Source organism: Pseudopipra pipra, chromosome 6 (assembly GCF_036250125.1).
Source record: "Pseudopipra pipra isolate bDixPip1 chromosome 6, bDixPip1.hap1, whole genome shotgun sequence".
NCBI classification, from domain to species: Eukaryota; Metazoa; Chordata; class Aves; order Passeriformes; family Pipridae; genus Pseudopipra; species Pseudopipra pipra.
The window spans coordinates 29,842,011-29,867,894 of record NC_087554.1 but is presented as its reverse complement, the minus strand read 5'-3'; the positions used below and the strand labels follow the sequence as shown (position 1 = coordinate 29,867,894).

The 25,884-nt window shown below is 37.2% G+C and overlaps 1 protein-coding gene across 2 annotated transcripts in view; it reads right to left on the bottom strand.

Moving 5' to 3' along the window:
• Positions 1 to 285: 285 nt before the first annotated feature.
• The window catches only part of LOC135415862 (cytochrome c oxidase assembly protein COX16 homolog, mitochondrial), a 47,863-nt gene continuing 22,264 nt past the window's right edge, over positions 286 to 25,884 (bottom strand). For both annotated transcript variants that reach the window (XM_064658278.1, XM_064658279.1), the window contains 2 exons: positions 16,615 to 16,677; positions 286 to 1,841 (listed from right to left, as the gene is read on the bottom strand). In XM_064658278.1, coding sequence (XP_064514348.1) covers positions 1,722 to 1,841; positions 16,615 to 16,677 — 183 coding nt within the window. In that variant the 3' untranslated portion in view covers positions 286 to 1,721. The remainder of the gene's footprint in view (positions 1,842 to 16,614; positions 16,678 to 25,884) is intronic.

The following is a 25,884-nucleotide window of genomic DNA, read 5'->3' as shown; positions in this document are numbered from 1 at the left end:
CTCCTAGTGTTATGAACTATAATTGTCCACATTTCTGGAGAGCCTTCTACTCTAGGTTGCATGACAACTTAAGAGACTTAATTGGCTCTCAACGCCCCTTTCAAAAGTATCACTTCCAATTCAATGGCTAAGAAAAGCATAGCATAAAACATGAAGCCATTGTTCAAGTGCTTGGCAATAAAGATGAACTGCTGAAATGGCGCTTCCCATTTTATGAAAAGTACAGTTTCTGTACCAGTTATTATTACTTTGAGGGGGTTTTAATTCATAAATGAGTCAACAGCATTAATAAAAATGGTGGAATTTTCTTTGAGTGGACTATCAATAGATAGGGGCTGTCTGTCAAAAGGAAAGTTGAAGAGAAGAGCAAGTTGGAAAATTTTCCAACTGCATGTCATTGTTTCTGAGGTGCTAAGATAAATCCATCACTTTCCAGAGATGCCACTTCAAAGGTAGTTACAAATATGTCCTCAGAAACTACAGGATTTAGTGCCTATGAAAAAGGGAAGGGTGGGAGGACCCCACAACCAGCAAACAATCCACTAAAACTGGGTTCTAAGTTATGACATGAGCAATGTTGCCCATATAAGTAATTATTTACAACTGAATTCAAAAACTGATGAAATAAGATGACCGTTCCCCAAACGGTCTTTGCAGAAGATCAAATTACTAAAAATACACAAGATATTTCAGTGAGTATTTTGTTCATCAAGAAAACTGATAAGTTTAAGGCCTTCATGCAAGAGAAATATCTTTGCTTCTTCCCCAGAAGTCAATTTGAAAAATTAACTGGATACTTCATCATTGAACTCTCTCAGCAGAAGGGTCTTGAATGTTGGCATGATGTCCTCTAACAAACATTTGGCACACAGAGACAAATATAAAAAGACAAGCATTTCAGAAGAATCCACTGAAAGATAAAAAATTTCTGTGCACATGCACAAATACACATGTAATAATACAGGTAAGATGAGCTTTGCCACTACACAGTGGTTCAAGAAGATTCTGCTACAATATTTACTCACAGAGAAACAGCACAGCTTTTAGTGAGGAAGAGTGTTTCCAACTTAAACTGAAAACTTCCAGTGCAGAGGTCCTGCCTGCACAAAGGTATCGATAAACTAATCATAAAAATCTAAACATAGCTAAACAAATGTTATTTCAGCAATTACCAGCTGACATTCTGTACATGCCTTTATACAGTCAAGTCCCTGGAAATAAAACTCATGAGTATTATTTAGCCAAAAATGGACTCACTGTTCCAAACAGCTCAGACGCCTGTAGAGTCCCTTCCAAGCTTAAAAGCCTGAAGTCAGGCAGTGGCTCCCTGAAGCAGCATTTATCTGGTCACACACATCTAGATGACAGCACTGTTGTTCTCATTAGGATGACAACTTCTGGTACTGACAAGTGATTCTTGAAATGTTATTCCTTGCTGAAGCATTTTTGAATGTTAGAGATTGAAAAACAATGGGATATTCTAAGTAGAATAATCAGCTTTTTTTAATTGAAAATTCACATACAGCCTGTGGTACTCTGCAAATGGATGCAAACACAGAGCTTCATATAATACAGTGCCTTTTGGACTGATCTCACAGTTACTTATATATACGCCAGCATGAATTGCTCGGTGCAATTGCTCCCGTGTCTGTTCCTGACAGGGATTAAAAACTAAGTCCACCCAGAGACTTTTTTTTTCAGAGGCACCAAAGTAGGCTTGTTCAGTCACTCTGCTTGAGATGGAGAGCCTCCCGCCGTTGCTTCTGAACAGTCCTGGAATCTTCCCACAGACTGGGTCCTCTGATGTTCTCCCAGTTATTCAAGTCAGACTTTTCCAGCTTCTGCAGACAAACAGCAAAAATAACAGTATCACCTTGACAGATCCATGACTTAAAGTACTTTCATCTACCCTGCACAAGAAGTTCAACAAGAAGGAAAAAAAACTAGTCATTATCCATACGGCCACATAAGTGATTAGGATGGGCATTACTGCATCTGCTTATCAACACATAAATGATTTTTAAGGTCAGGAAGCACAGCAGCATCTGAACACGACTGAAGATATCTTGTATTCCCTTTCTCCCTTCTCACCTTGTTTTCCAGATCTATTCTTCAACTGCAAGTCTGCCAAGCACTGAAGTAGTACGAGTGATAACTATTGTTATAGCTAATACAGAAGAATAGCAATTAGTGACCTCAGGTATCCTGTCAGCACAAATACGAAGCAGAGACAAATACAGAGAGACAGCAACAGTGCAAACTCCTTCAATCCATGTGGTTTTAACTTGACAGAGGTGTGCAATGCTTTCTGCTGACTAATTTCCCATGGCACCCAGCCATTGCAGATAGGTCTCTTACTAAGTCATACAACAGATAACTGACTGAACTGTCAGATACTTAAAAACTCTAGATTTAATTACCTCTTTGCCTATTCCTATCATCCCCACTCAGAACTACCAACAACTGCAGTATTTATCTAGACTTAGAGGCACACAAAAGCAAATAACAGGGGCCCTCCTGACCTCACCTACCAAGTGCTGCAGTTGAAGAACACAAACATCCACCGCATCTTCACAGCCCAACTGGCAGAGGCATGGAAGTCCCTTCCCAGCAGACACAGACCTCAAGTCTCATTGGACATGACAGGGAGACTGAGGGTCTGCACCACTGCCAGAATCAGGGCTGTTCTACATGTTCTACAGAACAGATCAACACTGCATACCATCAATGCAGTGTGACTTAAACCTCTGATTTGCGATCAGGGCCTCATCTCAGCAAATGCTGTAAAAATATACCAGAAGATACTTAACCCTGCCTTGAGCCTGTGGTCTAATTTTCCTACTGTCAATCATTCAAATAAATGGCAAACATTGAGGGACTTGAATAATAGTTGCAGAATAATTCAACAGCTATAACAAAATAGACCTGCTGCTACTAGTTCATGTTATGTAAAAGTTTCCTGCCACTTCTACAGCTAAGGAAATTGCAATGAGGTTAGTCAGATATCAAAAGAAATTAGGCAACAATCTACAGAAGATATATGAGAACACATGCACAAACACAGCAGACTTTCACAAGGTAGGAGCAACTGAACTATTTTGTACAGTAGAGTTGGCATAGGTCTTTCTGTAGAATTGTCTTGACTATTTTATACATCTTATGCTTAGCTGGTACTTCTTTCAACTGGAAAGGATCTGGGCTGACACGGGAGGAGGGAGAAGGAGAAAGGTACTCATCATCCCATGCAACAGTGACTATCCCCTTAGATTGCAAATTCAGAATTTAATATCTGATTCTAATGGAAGCTTCAAGGAAACTACATTGAAGATAACATGTGCTTTAACAGAAGGGAAACATGCTGATTTTATTAAACTCAAAGGTATCACACAGCTGTGAGGATCTAAACTATTCCCAAAGGTGTTCAGTTCCCAAAGTCTGAACAAGAATCAACTTTTGAAATAAGTACAAAACTTGTGGTATCTAAAGATAGGCTACATAAAGAAGTCTATCAAAAGAGACATGCATACTAGAGATCCTTACCAAAAGTTCATATTATTTTGCCCCTGAAACTTCACAAAGGCTTGTTAGAGAGGAGGTTTGTTCAAAATAGGAATCATTTCCAAACTATACTATCTAAACAAACCAGTACCAGAAAGTATCTTGGCAGTTTCCAACAGAAATCATAAAGGTACCTAGAAAACACACTGTGATATATTGATAGAATAAAACCACCACGGGCTTGTACAGTGAATGGCATTTTCTGAAAAGACAAATAAGATCTACTGATCAATTAAAATACAAAGAAATAAAGATTCTAATGCACACATAGACTGTATTTTTATTTTTTATTCTCATTATATTTATAGAGATCATCCACATTTTGTGTCATATATAAACACTGTGTAATGTCTTACTGGAATTCAAAAAGAAAGCAGCTCCCTTACTGGCATGTGACAGCATCTGCAAAAATTAGTAGCTTATGGGACAGGTATCAGTCATCAGAAGGCAGAATGATTAGACATTCCAATTTTCTGAACTGATGCTATCTGATTTTGGAATAATAGAGGACTCCTGTTACATGCGGATAAGCTTAAGGAGGAGTATAACTGCTGAAAGGGGACCTGAAAATCTGTTCTGCAATGCTTTCAAACTTCATAGCTATTTTCACATATGTGAAACCTGTGCTGGTTTTGTCTGGAGTAGAGTTAATTTTCTTTATAGTAGCTAGTATGCAGCTATGTTGGATTTGTGCTGAAAACAGTGTTGGTAGCACAGAGATGTTTTCCTTACTGCTGAGCAGTGCTCACACAGCACCAAGGCCTTTTCTGCTTCTCTCCCCACCTGCCAGTGAGCTGGGGGTGCTCAAGAGAGGACATGGCTGGGACAGCTGACCCCAACTGACCACAGGGATATCCCACACCATATGGCATCATGCTCAGCATATAAAGCTGGGGTAAGAAGAAGGAACAGGGGGACATTCAGAGTAATGGAGTTTGTCTTTCAAAGCCACCATTACAGATGACAGAGCCATGCTTTCCTGGGGATGGCTGAACATCTGCCTGTCCATGGGAAGTGGTGAATGAATTCCTTGTTTTGCTTTGCTTACACACGTGACTTTTGCTTTACCTTTTAAACTGTCTTTATCTCAAGCCATGAGTTTTCTCACTTTTACCCTTCTGATTCTCTCCCCCATCCCATGGCGGGGGAGTGAGGGAGCGGCTGTGTGGAGCTTAGCTGCTGGCTGGGGTTAAACCAGGACAGTACCTCACATACAGCTGAATAAAACCAGTGACCTTTTTGCTTGGTAACTGACATGAAAATTCATACAACAGCATCACCCTATAATAAATGGCTACATTAGATGTAGGCTAAAGACATGTACATAGCTACATTTTAAATTCATTTTAGTGCTGAGACTAAGACCAGATCGGCAGTCCTTCTATCAATTAGGTGCAGCACAAGCTGCAAAGTTACAGAGGTCCTTCAGTTTGCCTGATCTGTACAGTGAGAATTCAGACAAGCAGCTAGTTCTACTCTCAGATGAAGTCAACGTCTTTCATTCTATGTGGCTGGGTCTTTTTAAGTTCTTATTTTATTTCTTTTTTTCATTTTAGCCACCTGGACTCTGCCTACCTAACTTTATAAAGACATCACATAAAGATCTTTAACTAATTCCAGTTTTTACTAAACTGAAAATCATATGAATTTGAAGTCTAAAATGCAAAAAACCTTTTTCTCCCAATTCAAATCCACTAAATAGTAAATCATTGGAGACTACAATGAAATGTAATCAGATCAGATCAGTACCACTTTTCCTGCTTGTCTCAAATAGCCCAAAGGATATTGAAAATTAGCTGTTTAAAGTAGGATCAGTATAGTCCATTAAATCTACTGATTCACTCCCTAAATCAGCTAAACTGCCTCTTAAGAGTACAGGACTGACAGAAGCTGTAAATTCAAGAAAAAAAAAGCAGTTATGCAGACAAGCACCATGAAAAAGAAAAATATGTTCAACTGTTTGCCACACTTGACTTTTAAGACTTCTGTTAAACAGCTTGACTTGTGCAAAGATACCAGTGAGGACACAGAGAGACCTTCACTTCTTAATTGCTGGTTCAAATGCCTGGCTTAAGTAGAAGTCATAATCCTCTGTCAGCCTTAAAATAAAATAAAATTTAAAAAAGAGTTTGAATGCTACTCTTGCAGGATAGTCTTCGTGCCACAATACACAAACTGAAGTATGCAGAAATTCATTTTGAGCTCTTACTGCTCAGGCTGAGTTAATTCAAGGTGGCCACTTGCAAAAAATGTTTGGCTTTATTCTCAGTTTCTCATATGTGAAAGGAGGGATAAGAGAACCCTGTTTACTTTACAGCTTGATGTAATAAATTCTGTGATGAACACCACAGAAATAAATGGCTCTAATTCAGAGAGACAATTATTTCCCATCATTATAATAAGCACACCCATTTGTAGAGAGAAGATGAGCCAAGGCAGTGTCCCTTTCAACTCAGAATATTCTGGGACTCTGTGAAAGAATTAAACCAATTGAATAGTCTGTTTTTGCAAAGGTGTCAAAACAGCTTATGGAGACAAAAGGTGTATCGAGGAGCTCTATGATGATATATAGATGCAGAGGTACAGAATTAAGGCTAACACTGAATCTGCTGTCTTGTGCATGACTGAAAATCTTAAGTTCATCATCACACTGAAATGGCCTTATTTTTACAACTCCTTTCCAGAGCCACTTTTTTGATATCTCGTTTGCTTAATATAAACTTAATGTTACTTACTTTGTTTAGGAAGTGACATAATTTAATATCTGCAATTAGTGATTTAATAATCTGTGATTTAACAGCCAATGATTAGTGATTTAATAATCTGTGATTTAACAGCCAATGATTAGTGATTTAATCCTCAGATTAAAATGAAGTGTTTTATTCCAACCAGAGAATGTTTAGTTTTATGTTATTAGTATATGAGTAAGTTAGCAAGCAGCACACTATGGCCAGAATAAAATATTTTTTGTTTATTAAGGGAAGAAATGGGGGAGGGTTTTTGCTTCTAAGCATCCAGGGAGCTGCTTCTCTTTTTGGCTTTGCTGAAGACTGGCAAACACCACAATGATGAAACCAACAGAGGTTTTGTTGCTTACTTCAGTGGGATTCACTACCATTCATCTATGGCACAATTAATTAATCTATGGTAAACTGGTTTAAGAGATTCTTTCCCCATGGGTTATTTTCCCTTTAATTATGCCAATTCAACATTACGTGGGGCTGTGCTCCCATCACAAAACCAAAATAATTTAGAAAACAAATTCATACGGTTTATGAACAAATCCTATATAAGTATAGGACTGTGCAAACACTCGAACTGACGCAGCAGAAGGAATCATGAGGTGGAGAGAGAAGTGAAACATCCTAAAGTGACTATGTTGTAAAAGATGTGTATCAAAGAACAGCACTGCCAATTTTTCTGTGCAAGGTTTTCCCAATATGAAGCACAAGAGCAGAACTTGCCTCCATCTAAGAGGTGTCATAGAGTTTAATTAACGTTCACAGTGCTCTTCTATTGTTTTGTGTGAAGGTGCTACAGTAATACAAATTGCTGACTAAACTAAACAATTATATCGCTCAATTAAAATGACATGATTATACAGCCTTGAATTTTTAACATAACAGAATATAACATTAGACAGATTTGCATCAGGAATTAAGCTTTGCCATGATTTCCTCCTAATTTACAAGCAGTTTTTTCCTTTTTAAAATTAAGAATCTCTTAAAAACCACAGTGAATCTCAGAGGATAACCCAGTGCCATTTATAGATTACACCTGCAGATCACCCAACATGGACTTCTCAGTCCAAAAGATCTGCAAGCTTTATTGGTAAAGTCAGCAGAACTCATGTATGCATCATTTACTTTTGGCATATCTTCTTAAGTAAAAATAAAACTCAGAAAGATCCAACATAAATAACAGCATGAATGCAACAGTACAACTTCAAGATCAAACATCTGAAATTCAGCAAATTCCACTTTTAATTAAGAATGAAGTACATTTAGGATAGTTTTCATTTCCCTTGTATACGAAAGTTTTATTAAGCTATGGTTATTGTGCCCCAGAAAGAGGAGTGCTGGTTACTAAGATTTATCTTGAAATTTACAACTAGGGAGACCTAGCCAAGTCAACAGGACCAAGGAATTTCCCAACTCTGACTGCTTGATCCTGCTAACTTTGTATCATACTAAACTTTTTAAAGGTATGTCCTAGTTACTGCAGCACAACTCTCTAAAAGAGGAGCAGCCAGGGACAGACTTTTAGGATGTTTGCAGCATTTTTTTCAACTATATAAAGATGAACTTGACTGAAGGGGATGTGTGATCTTTAACAGTGCAGGAGATCAGTAAGAGCAAAAAATGACAGATGTGTTGCTGCTAGAAAGAGCATACAGATTTCCACAGCGTGTCCCTATCTGGAGCTCATAAAATCCTCCCAACAACATAGAAAAGGTTTATTTCAAACATCTTCCTAAGAATACTTGAAGTGTGGACAATTTCTTTACTTTCTGTATATAAACTCTGGCACAGTATGTCCTAATACAGATAAAAAGATACTCTAATAAAAAAAAGTATGAGGTGTACCAGCATCAAAAAGTATTAGAACCATGAGTCACACATGATGTTTTTTCTTCTGAAGGGATCTGAAAAGCAAGCTTTTGCAGGTTTCTTACGTGAGAAGGAAAAGCTGCGATGAATACCACAGCGAAAGGCCAAGAGATTACCACAACAAGAAATGATCAGTTTCCACTGCGGAATTACTAACAGTAGGGTGTGAGCATAAGAAAAGAAACAACTAGAGAAGGTTTACAACAACAGTGTCAAATTAAACTTAAATCCATGCCATTAAGTAATCACTCTAAAGTAACCACACCCCTTCAAATCAGCAGTCAACTTTACTAAGCAATCCTGCTGAACTGGTGAGTTAAATCTTCTGTCTCTCACATGCTCCCCCTCTACTCTGGTCTCATTTAGTACGGGTAACATTCACACAGAGGTAGCGCAGTTTTAGGACTTTTGTTTCTCATCTACACTTTCCTGCTCATTTTCCACTCATCTCTCTTCCAGAACTTGCTTTTCAATTTATATGTTGAAACAGAATGCTTTTCTCTGTGGAGAAACTATGATTTTGGCTAAATGTTAACAGGGCAACTTCAAACCTTTCAGCCATAAATAGTTTTTCAGTAACATCAATGGCTACTGTTAGATTTGTGCTGTTGGGCAAATTTCTCACAGGAAAAAAAATCCTTCTGTTTCTTCTTTGTGGCTAACATCCCCTGTCTATTTGATGAGGATAGTAATAGGAGTGTTAGTGCCCCACTATATTGCCAGTGACAGTAAAGCTACTTCTCAGCAATACTGCTGAATGTACAGTACATGAAACGGGTGAATAACTCTTGTTCTATCAGAACCAACAAGTCTTCAAATCAAATCAAAAAGACTTCCATCTGAGAAAGACCAAGGCATCTATCTAAATTTTTACAAGAGTGAAGAGGAAGTTTTAGAAGTTAAGGTCTGGGGTCTTTCTAAAGTTGGAAGATATTTTGGTTTTGAACTGCACTGTGCTTAAAGACTATTTATGATATGAAACAAGTAGTAGACTCTTAATCTTTTGTAATTAAAATAGAGTTAACCTGTAACCTTTTGAAAATAAAGCATGTATCAGGAATTATTTTTGGGATCAGCAATACTCACAGGATGTACCTAATGTCAAAGTGATGTATGCAATGTGGTGATTCAAACACCAGATACAGGAACTGAACTGGTACAAACTGGACTAGTGGTCTGGCTATTAACCATGATGGCAGAGAGCATGCACAACAAGGAAAGTTCAAAAATTTAACCAAGAGGAAGACCTTGAGCTTTCATCTGAAGACCCTCAAAGAAGACCCTCTGGATGATAATGCGCACGTGCAAGGAGGCGGAAAACCACGTAGATGAGTTCCGAGAAATAATTAGCTTAAACCTGACCATTCCAAGAAATGTAATTAATATGAATACTGTAAATGTATATAATATGCATTCACTGTTCCAACAGGCGCACATTAGGAGGAGATATCCCTCGTGCTGCCCGGCGCCAGAATAAAGAGAATACCTTGCTTAATGACACTCTGTGGTCATTGAGTTTCTTTGCTTCAGTTAGAGCCATAAGATGGCAGAGAGGAGCACTGGCTCTCCAAGGACTTAAGGGGAAGATGCTACGAACAAGATGGGTTATTATATATTGAATTGCCAACAGCATTTCCCTCAGCCTTTGAACTTCTTTGAACAGCTATACCTGGGCAAAACTGAAGGCTTACCAGGCACATGATGAAGTCGGGTTGAATCTGGGAACTTTTCCAAACTTTTAGAACTTTGATTATTTAGCCAAAAAGTATGCAAACTCTACAGTCAGCCTCCCTAAGCATCTCACATCTCATTTTTCTGTATGATCAGTAAGCTTGTTAGGACAGGCATTGACCCACTCTCTGACAGTAACCTGCTATAGCAGAGTACATTTTTATAATATAGTTTGAACATTAAATAACAATAGGTAACAATAATTTGAGAAGCAAGGAACATGCAAGAATTGTATAATAATCTTTTAAAGCATTTCACATTTAGATTTCATTGTCCATGTGGGCATCATCTGGAAGTACACTGGCAGTCACAAAATTTTCCAGACAGTGTTTGTGAAAAAAAAAAAAAAAAAGTTAAAAAGTAAGAAAAACAAACTGGATGATATTCTTGCAAAAAGCCGTTTTGCCTGGTTGCAGAGACAAGACCTTCTTTTAAAACAATATGTTTTGCTGCATCCTGTTCAGAGGCGGCCAATGAAAGGAATGTATACAGCCTCAGCTGTGTAGCTAAATTCCCATACACTATACTAAAGTTACTTCAGATATTTCAAACCAAAGATCCAACAATTCCCCACTGGGGGCCCATTACTGTGACAGAAGTGCTTAACATTTCCACCCAGTCATCTGCATAAGAAGATGTTCCCAATACTGCCTGGTAGAAGCTAGCAACATCCCTTAGGACAATAAATTAAAGAATTCAGCCATCCTGTGTGGATACAACTCTCTACTCAAACTTTTGGGTTTTTTGCGAATGAGACAACACACAGTGTTGGCCCTAACATGGTAAGAGCTGGTCAGTTCCTCTGGGATTAAAAAAAAAAATCATACAGGAAACACAAGCAGAAGAGAGAGCAGAAATGGTGATGAGATTATTTATAATAGGCATTTGTGTGTCCTGATCATGTTTGCTGTCTGACTCCACTGTTAATCACCTCACCTCGTTTTCCATCTATGAAAAGTCAATGTCTTCTTATGGGATAAGAAAAGCGCAAATGCAACATACATGAAAGAAACAGCTCACAGTTACGGAAAATCCTGTGCAAAGAGATGACCACGAAAGAATTTACAGGACTATTAATAGAGATGAATTCTAGAAATAAGACCAGTAAAAAGCAATACCCTATGAACTTTCCTTTGAAGGCTGTCTTTTTTCCTGCAAGAAGGCTTTTCCACCATGAACTCTTCCTGTGCTATGCCCATCACCAAATTCCACTTCTTGCGTTTCTCTATAAAAAACTATGAACATAGTTTATACTTCAAACATACTGAACTACGGCACACAAAACTTTTGAGATGTCAAGAATAAAAGGTCCAGAATACAGCTTGGCTACGGACTGTACATACGCTCAGAATAAAACTGTTTCAACTAAAATCCTTTCCCATGGCAGTTTCCATTAATGATAAAATAACACCACTTTGTCCTTCTCTACAAAACATTAAGTGTTGAACACTCACAGTAAAATAAAAACAATCTAGACCATTTTACATGTGAATAAACTGAAATGCAAGAAACTCAGCTTGTCCCAAACACAACCTGGTGGGCAGTTGGAATCTAAAGTCTAGGCTGGACAATGCAACAAGAAGAGAGCATGGAAGTATCTCTTAGTGTCGAAACAGGAGGGATGTTTACCTAACATCTGAGTCAGCTCTCAAACAGCTCGAGACATTTACCCACTAGTATCTTCACAGACAGTGAAGTAAATCAATTCAATACACTAATCTGTTAATTCTTAACAACAAAATCAGTAATCCTCAATTACTGATAACGATAACAACAAGACAGTTGCAAATTTCACCTACTGACATTCAGGAATTACTTTCTTTCTAGAGTACTCCTGATGTCCACACACTTGGATGCATCTATTTGATAACAAAAATTACCATGTTATTACACTGTCAATTTCCTGAAATTTCCTCCGTTCTGCTGGCACCAGAATGCCTGAAGTCAAATGAGCATTAAGTGGCTTGAATCTTTTTAAGTAAGGTCTATTCAAATTCTTCTTTTAAGACAGTAAATAAAGAGGTTATATTCACAAGAAACCTCTTCATATACCTGCTTTTAATTTTTGAACTGTCCTCAACATATATTTTAACACTGCAATTACAATACTTTTGCTGTAATTCTCAGGACAAATGATTAAAAAACTTCTGTCCAGATATGATGTTGAACTTTTGTGATTATCAAATTATAAGGAACAAAACCTGATCAACGTTTATGCACTAAGTCAAGAAAGCAGCATTCTTTGGTATGACCATTCACAATGAACTATGCCATACTGAGTCCAATAGCTTGCAACTAGTTGAAGGAAAACTTTAAAAAGTTTTACAGTTTTGATATTCTGAAAGACAGAGGACCCATTTTCCTAGCTGTTGTGTTCAAATAATGTTCCCATCTATCAATAATGGACCTTACTTCTAATTTTAGTATCATTTCTGCAATAAAAAAATCTTCAGTAGCTATCACTTTCTCCTTATGAACGTATTTATAAGTAAGCAACATTCTTTTTGGTATTTTTAAAAGTACTTAAATCTTTAAGTTTCTTTTAAGGCTTTTTCTCTAGCCCTAAGTTAATACAGTCAGCCTGTTCTGCAACCTAATCCATTCGTAAACCCTTGTTCAAAATATGGATACCAAAAGTTGAACCAGTGTTTCAGCTTCATCAGTGCCACACTCAGAAGTAAAATCACCCGTTCCTACATCTACCATTCCTCTTTATATTCATACACTGAATACCACAGTAGAAGATCAAGCTGAATTATTCAGTCACTGACTCCTAAGTCTTTTCCAGAGTTGCTGCTTTCCATAACACAGTCCAATCTGGCCTGAAAAATAAATAGCTTTGGCAACTTTAAAAGGTACTTTGCACATTTAATGGGCCCAGCTTACCAAGTAACATGAACAGCTCTCTGTCCCTGCCTTGTCATACATATACTATTGCAATACTTTTGTGTCACTTGCACGTTAGTAAGGACTTTACAATTTCTGTAATATCTTTATACTGAAAAAAGTACTCAATATTGCCTAGATACACCTCAAATCTCACAGAACACTTCATAGTATCACCTTTCTACCCAATAATGATTCCCAGAGAACCATCAATCCCAGACTGAAATTTTCAGCAGCCACTGAAGTCTTCCAAGCATATTCTTGGAACTCACCTATAAACCATGAGAGTCTAGTAGATATTAAATAACATCTTGTTTGGTTATTAAGGAGTTTGGAAGTACATCTGATTCAAATACAAAGGACTTTTTTCTATTAAAAAAAATACTGATATATTTCTTCAATGTTGCTACTTTGCCAACAGAGTTACTCATGATTTCACATCCTCATTATTTTATTCTTTATGGTTTGCTGCAACACCATCCTCTTACCCACAGCCTTGTCAGCTTACTTATCAGACAGCTCTGATGCCCTTAGCATCTTGTGTCAACCTTCTCTGCTTTATAACTTCTCATTTACTGTTTCCATAGCAATCCCTCACATTTTTATTTATTGTGATATTTTTTCCTCTACTTTCACTTGCTATTGGTTCCCACCCGATGTCATGTATTTGATTCAAACTTAAAGGATTTTCCCATTGTAAAAGGTTAATAAATTCATAAGGATGGTTTTATTTGCTAGAAAACCCTTTAACAACAATTCTGTATTTTGGGGTCAGATGTAACTGAGGCCATATTTTCTAGTGTTTACTAAACCATTAATTTCACAGAAGTACAGCAACCAAGTGCTAGGTTAAGGAATGTTATTTTGAGACTGCATTAAACCAATGAACAGGAATGTACTGTGATTGTTGAACAACTACAAGAATGTTTTCAACTCAATCAGTTTATCTGTCTCCCTTTTTCAAACTATATTTTTGTGCTTTCAAATAAAATACTCTATCCTTTTGTCACAGGTCAAACACTTGACATTTTTTCAGTGTGTTCTACAAGGCCCCAGCTCAGCAGCAGAACTGCAATCACATTAGTACCAGTGTCACTAGTGGACAGAACCATGATTTATTAGGCAAAGGGGAAGAGCAAGGACTAATTGGTCACACGAGGACACATAAGTGTGTGAGAGGAATGCATAAACAATGGAGAATGCATGCAAAGGTAGCTTGCTCCTCTGGTATATCCCAAGGCACAAGATAAATGGCATTATTAACAGATCTGAGATATAAAAAATGCAGCATGAATTACACATGTAAATTCTTCCTTCCTCAAAATAGTATCCTGACCAGAAACACTCCTGCATGAAATAAAGTAAATTTTGTATAGCTTGAGAAGAGATAATTTAGTAAACTAGAAGGTAAGAAAATCTCTTTATTTTGATTTCTTCACAGTAAATTGATTAAGTCTGTCATTACAACTTTTTACATCACCACTCCCCCACTGGAGACAAAAAGCATACTTCAACATGTCTAAAATACCAGAAATGTCTTTATCTTTTGCAATACATCCATAAGGGCATATGTATGCTTATAAAAGAAATTATGATATCCTAGAGGAATTCAGTATGTATTCAATATGTACATTTCTGTCATCATCATCATCATCATGGCTGGGCTTCGTGAATGAAGATTTGGGAAGGACTGTACCCATATTTGCTATAAGCATGCTGGTGGGACTTGTACATTTCTGTAAGGTATTTTTAAAAGTCTTAGGGAGAGCCAAAGGACATTTGCATGTATCAGGCAATCATGATTCAAAAGTGTGGTATCCTCAGTAACAGCTGCATACATAATGCTAATAATATTTTAAAATAAAACTTTACATATCAAAACAGGAACTTTTTTTTAACTGCCCTTGATCTCTTATCACACCATATTTAGTAACAGCCATCCATGTAATCCTTCAGTGTGAGCTAGATATTGAATTAGAAGATGTTCTTAAGTGTATTTTGGACAAGTCAGAAAAATATAGAAAGGAAAAAAGTCCACCCAAAAATCCCCTAGTCTGGAACAGACAGGGTCCACAAGAAACTACTCTCCTAAATGTCAGCTGTAACTCAGTGATTGGTTAGATTCTGTCCACCAGAACACAGAGGTAACATTGACTTAAAATTGTCACACAGAGTGGAACGGTGAAGCATGTGCAGGACTGCTGGTAGCTTCACAAGTCTCACTGAAGATAGAAATTAATATGCCTAGTGCTTGCAAGTTGGTTCCTATAGTATATATTGATATTAGAGTTCAAAACAATAATCCAAATCTATTTTCATTATGGGGAAATGCAAATCCATTTGATTTGTTGAACTCATCTGCCCTCTGTAACACCCAAGCACTACTCTGGAAGAATCTTGGTCTGGGAACTCTCTGCAGTTTAGATTAAGAAAAAAACAAGATTGCTTCTCTCATTTCTGTGCATCAGAAAGGAGCCTCATTATCCAAGTAGGCTTATAATATATTGTTATGTCAGATGTATTTTATTACCATTGATTTATCCATAAAGCTAATGCAATTATGGCTATTTAAATATTATCCTTCAACTATTTACTTATCTTCTGAAGAGAAAGTAAGGCATATCTGAATACAGATCAGTTGATTTTGAGGTTAGGTATTGAGTTTGAGATCTGGTTCTTTTTGCTGCTTGTGGTTCTTTTTACTTTTTGTTCCACATAAATAAATCAGAGCAGCCTTACAGTATATTGAATGGAAAGTGAGAGACACAATAATCCCAGAGGCAATCAGAACCTAATGGATCTGTAAGTTTTGAGTCTCCATTCAAACTTTCCATCTTTTTATTCCCTACACCACAAACCGTAGTTCTTCATAGCAGGGGGACAGCCCAAAAGTGTTTGCAATAATGGTAAAAACTAGCAGGTATACAGATATTTTGTGAAATTAGGCATACAAAAATACAGAAATCACAGAAGAGTAATATGATAGTAATGATTTATTATCAAGACCATGTTCTGTCCTCTGGAGACCTAAGTATGAGAACAATGGGTGCTATCAAGATCTTCAAAGGCTTGTCACAGGAATGTGGTATGGGAAGAAAACAAAAACCTGTGTTCAGCAAAAGGACCATAGAAATAGATAAAGTGTTAGCAGGACATTTGATTCAATTAATTTTAAAACATTAAAAATTATCTTAAATAGCTTTATCCTTTGTTTCTGGATCAAGGGAGGTTTTTTCCCAGTTTTTCTAACATGGCTTTTTGTAGACCTGAAGATTTATGAAACTCTGGATATTAAACTGGTCAGAACAGACATCTTGGAGGTCAGTAATGTTCAAAGAAAATGCAGTGTTAAGGAAACTTGAGTGAAATATTTCTCTATAAAATTTTCTGAAACCATGTAAAAAGAATGACAGTTGTTTGAAAGATGCACGTAAATTTCAGAAGCAAGAAATAACAGAAAGCATATCATGCACATTGCTCTGTAATTTGGTCTAAAGATCATCAAAACTCATGCAGCAGAAGTGTTGACATATGTGCACACACGTTCTAAGGCCAACATCAGCTCTACATTTATAAACTAGGTTAACCACAGAAAGAGTGGAATTTATTTGTACCACTGCACTGGACATCAAAGTGAAGCTGTGTTCAGAAAGAAGCCTTATGTGTTCAAAACCCCTTCTTTACATAAAAACCTTGTTTTTATTGGACATCAGTGAGTTAAAGGCAGATGGCTGATCTAATTTTAGTTAGGGACAGATACAACCCACCAGCGGCCAGGGTATTCAAGGGTACCCAAGGTTATGAGCCCCAAGCAACAAATTTATTTTACCTCATATTCAGATTCCAGTGTCACAGTGTTCTGTTTCAATTTTTCTTTCAAAGCTGGATCAACCTGAAAGACAAACAAAAATACAGCAAAAATGCTTGCTGTTAAAATTATTTTTTTAAAAGAAATCTTAAAATATACTAAATATTGGTACATGCAAACCCTCCTCTCCTCTAAATCAGTTTATGTGCCATTTGTTCAGATACCAGAATGATAAACACAGCACAAGAACTGGGCTAAAAAGAGAGAGGTCAACAGCCAAACTTTTAAACTCAAAAAGGAAGCATATTTTTAACTGTAGTCCTGCACTTGCATTACCTTAGATACTTCAATCTGTATCTGTTTAGCTTGAAACTGTCAAACTAAACAAAGCTTAAATAAATGAAACAAGTGCAAGAAAGAGAAAATTGTGATCACATTACATATTTTACTCCTGAACGCTGAGTTCAGTGAATACAATATTTTCTGGTTTTCAAAGTCAAAGCATGAGTTGAATTTCCAATTTTCTGGTGAACACACAGCTCTTTCCTCGTTTTGATTCTTTCCTGACAGTGCTGGTGATTCCTGCCACCTTTCAGAGAAGTTTATGCAAAGAACAAATCCAGGAACAGACATGTCAATGAAGCACAGCAGATGCATTTCACGTTTTAACTTCTTCTGAGCCCGGAAGAAGTGATGTTCATCCCTCCCTCTGCTAAGTAACATCTGTCTCCCACAGGCCCAAGAGTAGAAGCAAAGGGGAAAAAGATAATTAGCATTCTTCACACTTAGAGAAAGTGTTTTATGTTCTTCTCAAACAGACATCAGCCACATACACAGTATTCAGACATAGTCTTTAGGCAAATTAATTAAAATACTGAATAAATCCACCATGAGAGAACAATCTCATTTTTAGATCTTAAAAACCAAAACAGATGTGTAAGGAGACTGGTAACGTGTGTAGTTGTACATCCCTGGTACAGCAGTCCAACTATGACTAATGCAGTGAAGAAAAGTTGTTATTCTTAATTTGCTGTTTCTTGACCTGGGCTCAGTTGACAAGGACTCGGTTACCCTTATCACAACCAACATCTATAAGCAGCCTAGAAAACAGAAAGGAGGGAATTCATGTAACAGAATCTGCCTGGTCAGAATTTGCCTGGTCCATAAGAAGATTCACCTTCAGACTGACCCCTAAAACAAGCTCCTAATCATCAGAGGTACTTAAAATACACACCTACTATCTGTATTGATGGGAATTGCTCTGAAGAATTTCCCTAGGCCATAATGTTCCCCTTGATTACAGACACTGCCTGCTAGTTAGCATGCAGCCTGTGAGACCTCAGTTCCTAAGGATGGATGCTCAGACAGGCAAGTCTAACAGCATCTGTGCATGGCCAGAGGTTTGATTTCCCCATCTCATCAGCGATCTGGCCATAGAAATATACACATTTGCAACCTCCAGACTCATTACACTTGGGAACTAAGCCAAAATATCTAAAACGGTTAATGTTTGTACCGGATACAGCTCCCACCTTCTTCATAATTAAAAAAAATCTGTAAAACAAGATAGTGTCTCTGCACTGGCCCTCTATATCAAATAAAAAAATGAAATGCTACATCTCTGCCTTGGCATTCAAGGCCTCTGTAGAATTGCCCCTCATTAAAGATGGATTGCCTCTCTCCTGTGACCATGACCTCCAACAACAGCCATGCTTCATTAGAACAACGAACCCATCCATCACATGTGCAGAAATGCAAAGTCCGGGCAGCCAGACAGGCTTTGAAGCTTGCTTTCATAGAGAGAAGAGTGATCATGGACCTCACTGTATTCAGAACTAAATGCAAACACTATTTGTTATGCTTTGTGTTCTCGCGGTGCATGTATGGACAAGGGGAAATAAATGCTCCAGCAAGTAAAGACGCAATAGTTTGATTTCATCCCACATTTTCCCTTCATTTAATAATGAGGCACACAAAATAACATGGTTGGAGCAGCACATTTACCTAATTAACCACAGCCAGAATTCAACTTACAAAGACAGTTCAATATCCCCATTATCAAGTTCTATTTTAGCAATTTTTACTGTGTTTGTTTAATGTGTGGTGTTTGCATGGCCACATTTGTGTGAGGTAAAGGCAAACAAGCAGTGAAGTTACTGCTGCTTCCTCTCCCTTCCAGCCCCTTGTATCTTCAGACCTTTTCATGTCTTTGTTCTCCTCTGCCTGCAGAAAGGGACAAGACTAGCAAAACTGAAACACAGCATTCCAACTTAATGCTGTAGCTTTAGTATTAACAAAAATGCAGAAATGAAGGAAGCTAGCTGAAATTTCTTTAGAAAAATGCCCTGTAAATGTGAAAGGAACAGAAACTGCTGGTTCTTTAGAAGCCAGAATTTTATTCGGCAAATTAACTTACCAAATAAGACCAGTTAAACCCTGACTTGAGGGCAAACTATATACACATCTTAAGTCCACTTTTGCTCCAAGTCCCACAAAAAAAAAAAAAAAAAAAGGGAACAAGTATGTATTTTCTCTCTTATCATTACCTTTTCTGTTCCCTATATACTACTTACCACACATAATAATTTAAACATACTTGACTCCACAGAGCTGTTGATCCACCTGCACATTCTAATACCCTGATTGCAAATCCCTGCTTTTCAGCCACCAAATGGAGACGGATGGGTTACAAGTTGTTTTAGGAATCAATATCGCAGTTGAGAAAAACTGTATTATAAAGTTCTGTTTCCACTGTTTGTAAGATGCTGCACTATCTTTGAAACATCACGAGAACAAAAAAAAAAGGAAAACAGAACGATGCTATTTTCATTCTGAAAATGCAGATAAACATCAATATGAGTCACAATCACAGATGATAACAAGGGAACACTTAAAGTGGGGGCAGAGCCAGGAAAGTGCCCATGCCAAAGCAGCAGCTCTTTTGTATTACACATCTGCTGCAAGATCCAAATACAAACACATACATTTTGCTTCCATGATGACTGCTATGCCAACACACATACTGCCAAATGAGCTAGAAGTATTCACCTATGTACTGGCAAATGAATCATCAGCTAAATTATGGATACAAATCTGTACTAGTAAATATGATGAGGGCAGCAGACAAAGCCCAAATGCCATAAATAGCCTGACAGTGTCCTCTGCACCATTATTTAAGAGACAGGAGAGAAAGAACAGAAAACAATATCCCTTTACACTAGAGAACTCCACCTTGTTCGGCAAAATCTCAGATGCTCCTTAAAGATGCATTTAAATTCAAACTTTGTCTCTAAATGTGGAATTCAAAGATGTGTGCATCTATAATTACAGCATAACTTCACATTAAATTCTTACTGAAAGACTACTGAAATACTTGAAGCAAGTATTTTGTGAGATGCTGTCTGCAAGGCTTTGAAACCAATACTATAAATACAATTTTTCAAGGCTTTACTTCTTTTTTTTCTGAGGTGAAGGTTTGGTTTTTTTCCCTTTGTAGCAGTTGCAGCAAAAATGAATGAAACACTCAGAGTAACTTGCATTATACAGGCTTATTTCATATTCCATCAACTGAAAGGGCAAGGGCAAGTGCAATACAGAAAAATCCCAAAAAGGGTTTAAGAACACAGTTTTCAAATTAGAATTTTGGCCCATTTCACACTCCCACTGTTCCTTCAAATCTACCCTTACTTAACTTCAAAAGGTTCCCAAAGAAACAGACTTAAAAAAAAAATTCTTAGATGGCTAAAAGTAATAGATGTTAAGCACAGATATATTCTTAGAAATCTTTGTAGGCAGCTACTTGAGGCTGTAACTACCTAAAAACCTTCTAAAATGTGGCTGCCACTTCTCATTTTAAGGTTGACATTTCAGTTTTTCAATTAGAACCTAGACAGAATTTCTAGGTGGAAGAAACAGTGCACCTTGGGGTGCAGACAAGGGGCATCGATACATAGCAAAGCAGGAATACCTGGTGCTTGCAGCCCCTACCAAATCAGGTACTCCTGCAGTGCACTGACAGAAACTGTACACTCATTTCAAAAAAGGGAATTTTTTTGTCTGTGACACAAGTATTTCTGGTTATAAATCTAAATGTCCTGCTACTAAGAAAAATTTTCCAGCTAACAATGCTGAATTGATCCTCAGTGACCACAGTTCATTTTGGCTCAGAAGTAAATAATATAGTCAGACGGTGACTGTGAAATTTGTAAATGTCACTAACTTTACCTCCATGGTAAGGAAAGGATGGCTCTTCTGCAAGGGAGCACCAAGAACACCATCACCAACCCTTTTGAAGTTTAGAGGGATAGAATACCTCTCCTTATGGGGATGGGTTGAGAGCACTGGGGTTGTTCAGCCTGGAGAAGAGAAGGCTCCGGGGAAACCTTATTCTGGCCTTTCAGTACTTAAAGGGGTCTTATAAGAAAGATAGGGACAAACCTTTTAGCAATGCCTGTAGCAATAGGACAAGGCCTAATGGTTTTAAACTAAAAGAGGGTAGATTTAGACAAAGTATAAGAAAGAAGTTTTTTACAGTGAGGAAGGTGAGACATTGGCACAGGTTGCCCAGAGAGGTGGTGGATGTCTCATCTCCGGAGACATTCAAAGTCAGGTTGGACAGAGCACTGAGCAACCTGATCTAGTTGAAGATGTCCCTGCTCACTGCAAAGGATTGGTCTAGATGACCTTTAAAAGTCCCTTCCACCTCAAACTATTCTATGATTCTATGAAACATGGGAATACAAAGCAGATTAGTAGTGTCACTCCTGTTCAGCATTCAGAGAGGAGGAGCAAGTTGATTCACATTCTGATTTTCAGGGTAACATACCAGTTGTCCGCAGCACACGTATGCCTCGATTCGTGACTTAAACAGCCCACTTTCACAAGCAGTCTTTCTATGCTGTAGCCATTATTATTTATTTGTCCATGTACTATTTGTAGCCATGGGCTTTAGAGCAAACCAAGTCTTGAAAATATTACATCTTCTAAAATTATGGCTTCAGTTACTACACAAGGAAACAGTCAGGAGACAACCACATCATGAGAAGAGGACTGTGCTTTTAACAGTCTCCTCTCACATAAGTCTGTGCAGTACAGTGTATACTTGTGTCCAGAGACTGGCATGTACTGACCAAATATTTGTATGCCCAAGTCTTACAGAACTTTCCCTCTAGCAAGCATTTCCAGAAAGTGGTAGAAGATGTTTCTACTCTAAAATCAGTTTGTTATTTTTACTAAAACATGAGTTTCTGTTCCTACCCTATCCTCCACAAAATAACATCCCACTGAGAATGATTTCAGCTTTTACTTTGGAAATGGGAGAAGATGATGGCCTGAATTTAATGAATGTGAATTAAGCTTTTTTATTTTTTCATCTGCTCCCACCAGCATAAATACACAGGACACGATTTTCCTGCAGTATTCACAATACAGAGTCCACAAAATGATTGTTTATATGAAATTCTTCAATTTGTTCTCCCCACCCATTTTTTAAACTTAGAGTAAACCAGAATCACCAGTTCTAGCTCTCCCACTAGAGTATCTTATTTAAAAACATTTATCATATGCCTAACTCCTCAAAATGGAAAATCAGCAATCTTGCTGATCAGTCAACTTTAATCTTCCTCGAGAAGACTCCCATAAATTGCTACAAAAGTCTGTGTCATAAATATTCTAAGTTCTGGTTTATGAGCAGAGTGAGAAGCTGTAGACAGGAGAGGATAAATCCCAGGACTCAGGAAATGCAGTGTTAAACTACAGCCAAGCTGAGTGCCATTCTACTCCAGTGTAAACTACAGCCAAGCTGAGTGCCATTCTACTCAAGAAATTAAAGGAACAAAGCTTGTAAAGGTTGTAATGTACAATGAAGACTGTACTTACGCCAAACTCTCTGGCATACAGTCTTAGGTAACAGAGAAGGGCAAGGCAAAACATACCATTTTTGTGCAACTTCAGTCACAACAATCCTTTAACTACATTACTTAAAATATTTAATACACAAACAACGCTTACATAAGGCTCCTTTCTTCCCTGCGAGGGTGATGAGGCACTGAAATAGGCTTCCCAGAGAAGCTGTGGATGCCCCATTCCCATAAGTGTTCAAAGCCGGGTTGCATAGGACTTCAGCAACCTGGTCTAATGGAAACTGTTCCTGCCCATGGCCAGGGGTTGGAACAGAACGATCTTTAACATCCCTTCCAACAATTCTATGACTGTTGATTCTGTACTGCATAGGACAGGATCCAAGGATATCGTCTGGATAGGAATGCTTATGAAGAGTGGGGAGACAGCTGAGACTAGATGTAAACCCTAGCTTTGTGTCCTTTGACTCTTTCCTATGATCTGCATAGAACACAGACAGTTAAAAAAAATCTCATCCAGCCTCTGACAGAAATCGATGCAGACATTTCCAAAGGAGTAATATGAAATGTTGTTACAGCAGCAGTTTCCAGAGTTACAGTACACAGTGCACCAGTGACCTCTCAAAATCCAAATCTTCTACTTGCTCCCAGATTGATCAAAAAAAGACCTACAATCCCAAACTCTGGACCAATCTTTTTTCATGTGATAATACCATGGGAAATGCAATTAAGTTAAAGGCTAATATGAAGACCTAACCATCCCATACTTTAGCAAGCATTTAAGCATATCTAGATTTCTCATATATAAGGTCATAAAAACTAACAAAGATTCTAGATTTTTCAGTTTTAAGAAGAAAGTAATCAATTTTTGTATGCTTTCACATCCAGCTTGATTTTCACGTACATATTTATTTATTTGATTTATAAAACATAAATTAGTTCTGTAAACCTTGGTTCTCAGTATGCTAGCATGGATTTAATTTCACGGTAAAATTCAGTACAAAAAAAATGTTCTTTTTTGTACTAAAAAAAAAAAAGGTGTGAATTTGTGATGCCAGTATTTAGGGGGAAAAAAACCCAAAAACCTTTTGGCATCTAAAAAGATACTTAATACATTGAAATAATCCAAAATTCAACTTCTGAATGCAAATCGAGCAGAGTTGCATCTTTTTAATCATATTTTTCAAATATTGCTTTTTAATGACTATGTACCCACTATGCAAGTTAAACCTGGAAAATTAGTGCAAGCATAGCTTAAGTTTTTCCTTGTGGCTCCCTTAGTCATATCCTAGCCTTGCACAGAATCAACCTCTTTGTGTGAACTCTGAAAAACAGAAAGGTCACTTAAATGTCTGTTCAAAGCAAGTAACTTCAAGAGAGAAATCGTGAATTGGCAGTTGAAGCCAGCATGCAAGCAGTCTGTGTTCCTCTCATCCTAATCTTTTCACTGCTGTATTAGCAGACAGAATAGCATTGGAGAGGGTGTCCTCTTTTGTTCTGTACTTCAGCAGAAATACCTATGTTCAGATGCTCACTGACTGTTTCATTAGGCTCATCTGTAAACTATTCCTGGCCACAACCCCACTTTAACAATATAGTGAAACCAAAAGGCACATAGAGTACCTAAACCAATATCTTTCGTTTGGGGTATCAGTTCAGAAACAAAAGGAATTCATTTAAAGGGAAGAGTCTAACTATCTCATAGGAGACTAAACCTTCAATAAAAGCACTGACAATCCAATAAAATAACACCAAAAAATGCTCAAAAAAAACCTAAAACAATCAACTTTCTCATGTAGGCACAGAATAGTCTAATTGTTTAAATGTAATATAAACACATAATACAGTTACAAGAATGCACAAGCACACTTACAGATTAGGAATACTTTTCTTAATTGAAGTTAAATATGTACAAATAGATATGCTTTTTTTTCTTCTCTAAGTATGTAAGTTAATGCCTAAGCCCTGTCTTGAGCCATGTGAAAATATATTTGCTACCCTCATACAAACAACCTCAGTTTCCACAACCCAAAAGCAAGAAAATAAACATTAACATTTTTTCTCACTGGAAAAAATTAAGAATATAAAACAATACCAAAAAGTCTGCTGGTTTTAACCCTAAAAATAATTTAAATTATGTTTTAAAATTTTATTTTGATTTACAGCACGTACCTCAGAAATTTATTGAATACTGAAACAGATTTTGACTTTTTAATGTCTTTTTGCACAGAAACAATTTTTAGAATTCAGTGTGAATTTATGAAAATTGTTTTCAGTGCTCTGAAACTGCATTTCTACAAATAAATTACTACCAAATTCTCGTGTCACCCTAAATCTGCATTTGTTAAATGAATTAACACTTCTCATTCTACATTGCATAATGCATTTAAGTAAAAATACTTTCCACACTGACATCTAGTGAAGTTTTATAGTAAGAAGAAAAAGGCTATTCTAATACTTTGCACTTACAGAAAGCTTTTAATATTCCAAATTACTTGTATTTTAAATTACTAGAATTTGCAACACACTTGTACATCATGCACTACTTTCTTCTGAAAGATATTTTGCCACTGATCTGGGGACTGGGACCCCAGGACTTCTGTTTGTGCTTCAATCTGCTGACACCATGGCTTCAAAAGATGAATCTGGAAAGCTAAATGTTTTCTGGTGTTTGAGGGAGGTGTTGGGAAAAACAGCTGGATATTAAATTATGTTTTGGCTAAAAGCTGCTTGAAGCTAAGTTATACACACTTGTAATCACTTCAATTGCAAGGCAAAAATACCAGTAATTAATTGTGGCAATGTGACAGGATTTAAATAAACCAAACAGAAATCTTGGTAGTATATAAAATGTAAATATCTGAAAGCTGTCAACATTTTATGTACTGAAATTAGTTCCACTTGCACTGGGATCAGAATGAGATTCTCCAGTTAATAACCTTCTCTTCATCTGAATCTAGTCTTGACAACAGAAACACCATTGAGAATTAAAAAATGGGAAAATGGCTTCTGTTTAAACCAAGGAACTCTTAACTGTATTTTGTATTTCATCACAAAAAAGCTCAGTAACCTGAGGTAAAGCTGTCAGATGTTCAGGTTTCTCCCTATTTCCTTCCTGCATTCCTACTATCCCCCTCAAAATTCTGTCCAGGAAAAACAAAAACAAACAAACAAAAAAGGACAAATTTGGCCATTTGCCTGCATTTTACAGATGCTGGGCAACATAGTCAGGTGGTAGCTCTAATGTGGCTGCTTGATGCTTGGAAATTCTGGACAATGTATACCCACCATTTAGGATTCACAGTCTTTAGCCATCTCAGAGCGAGATGGACCAAGTTTTGCTTGTTTGTTTTAAAGAACAAGTCCCTCATTTCAGAGAAAAAATAATGTGCTGAAAAAGGGGGCCCAGCTTCAATATGTTTAATATTGAATA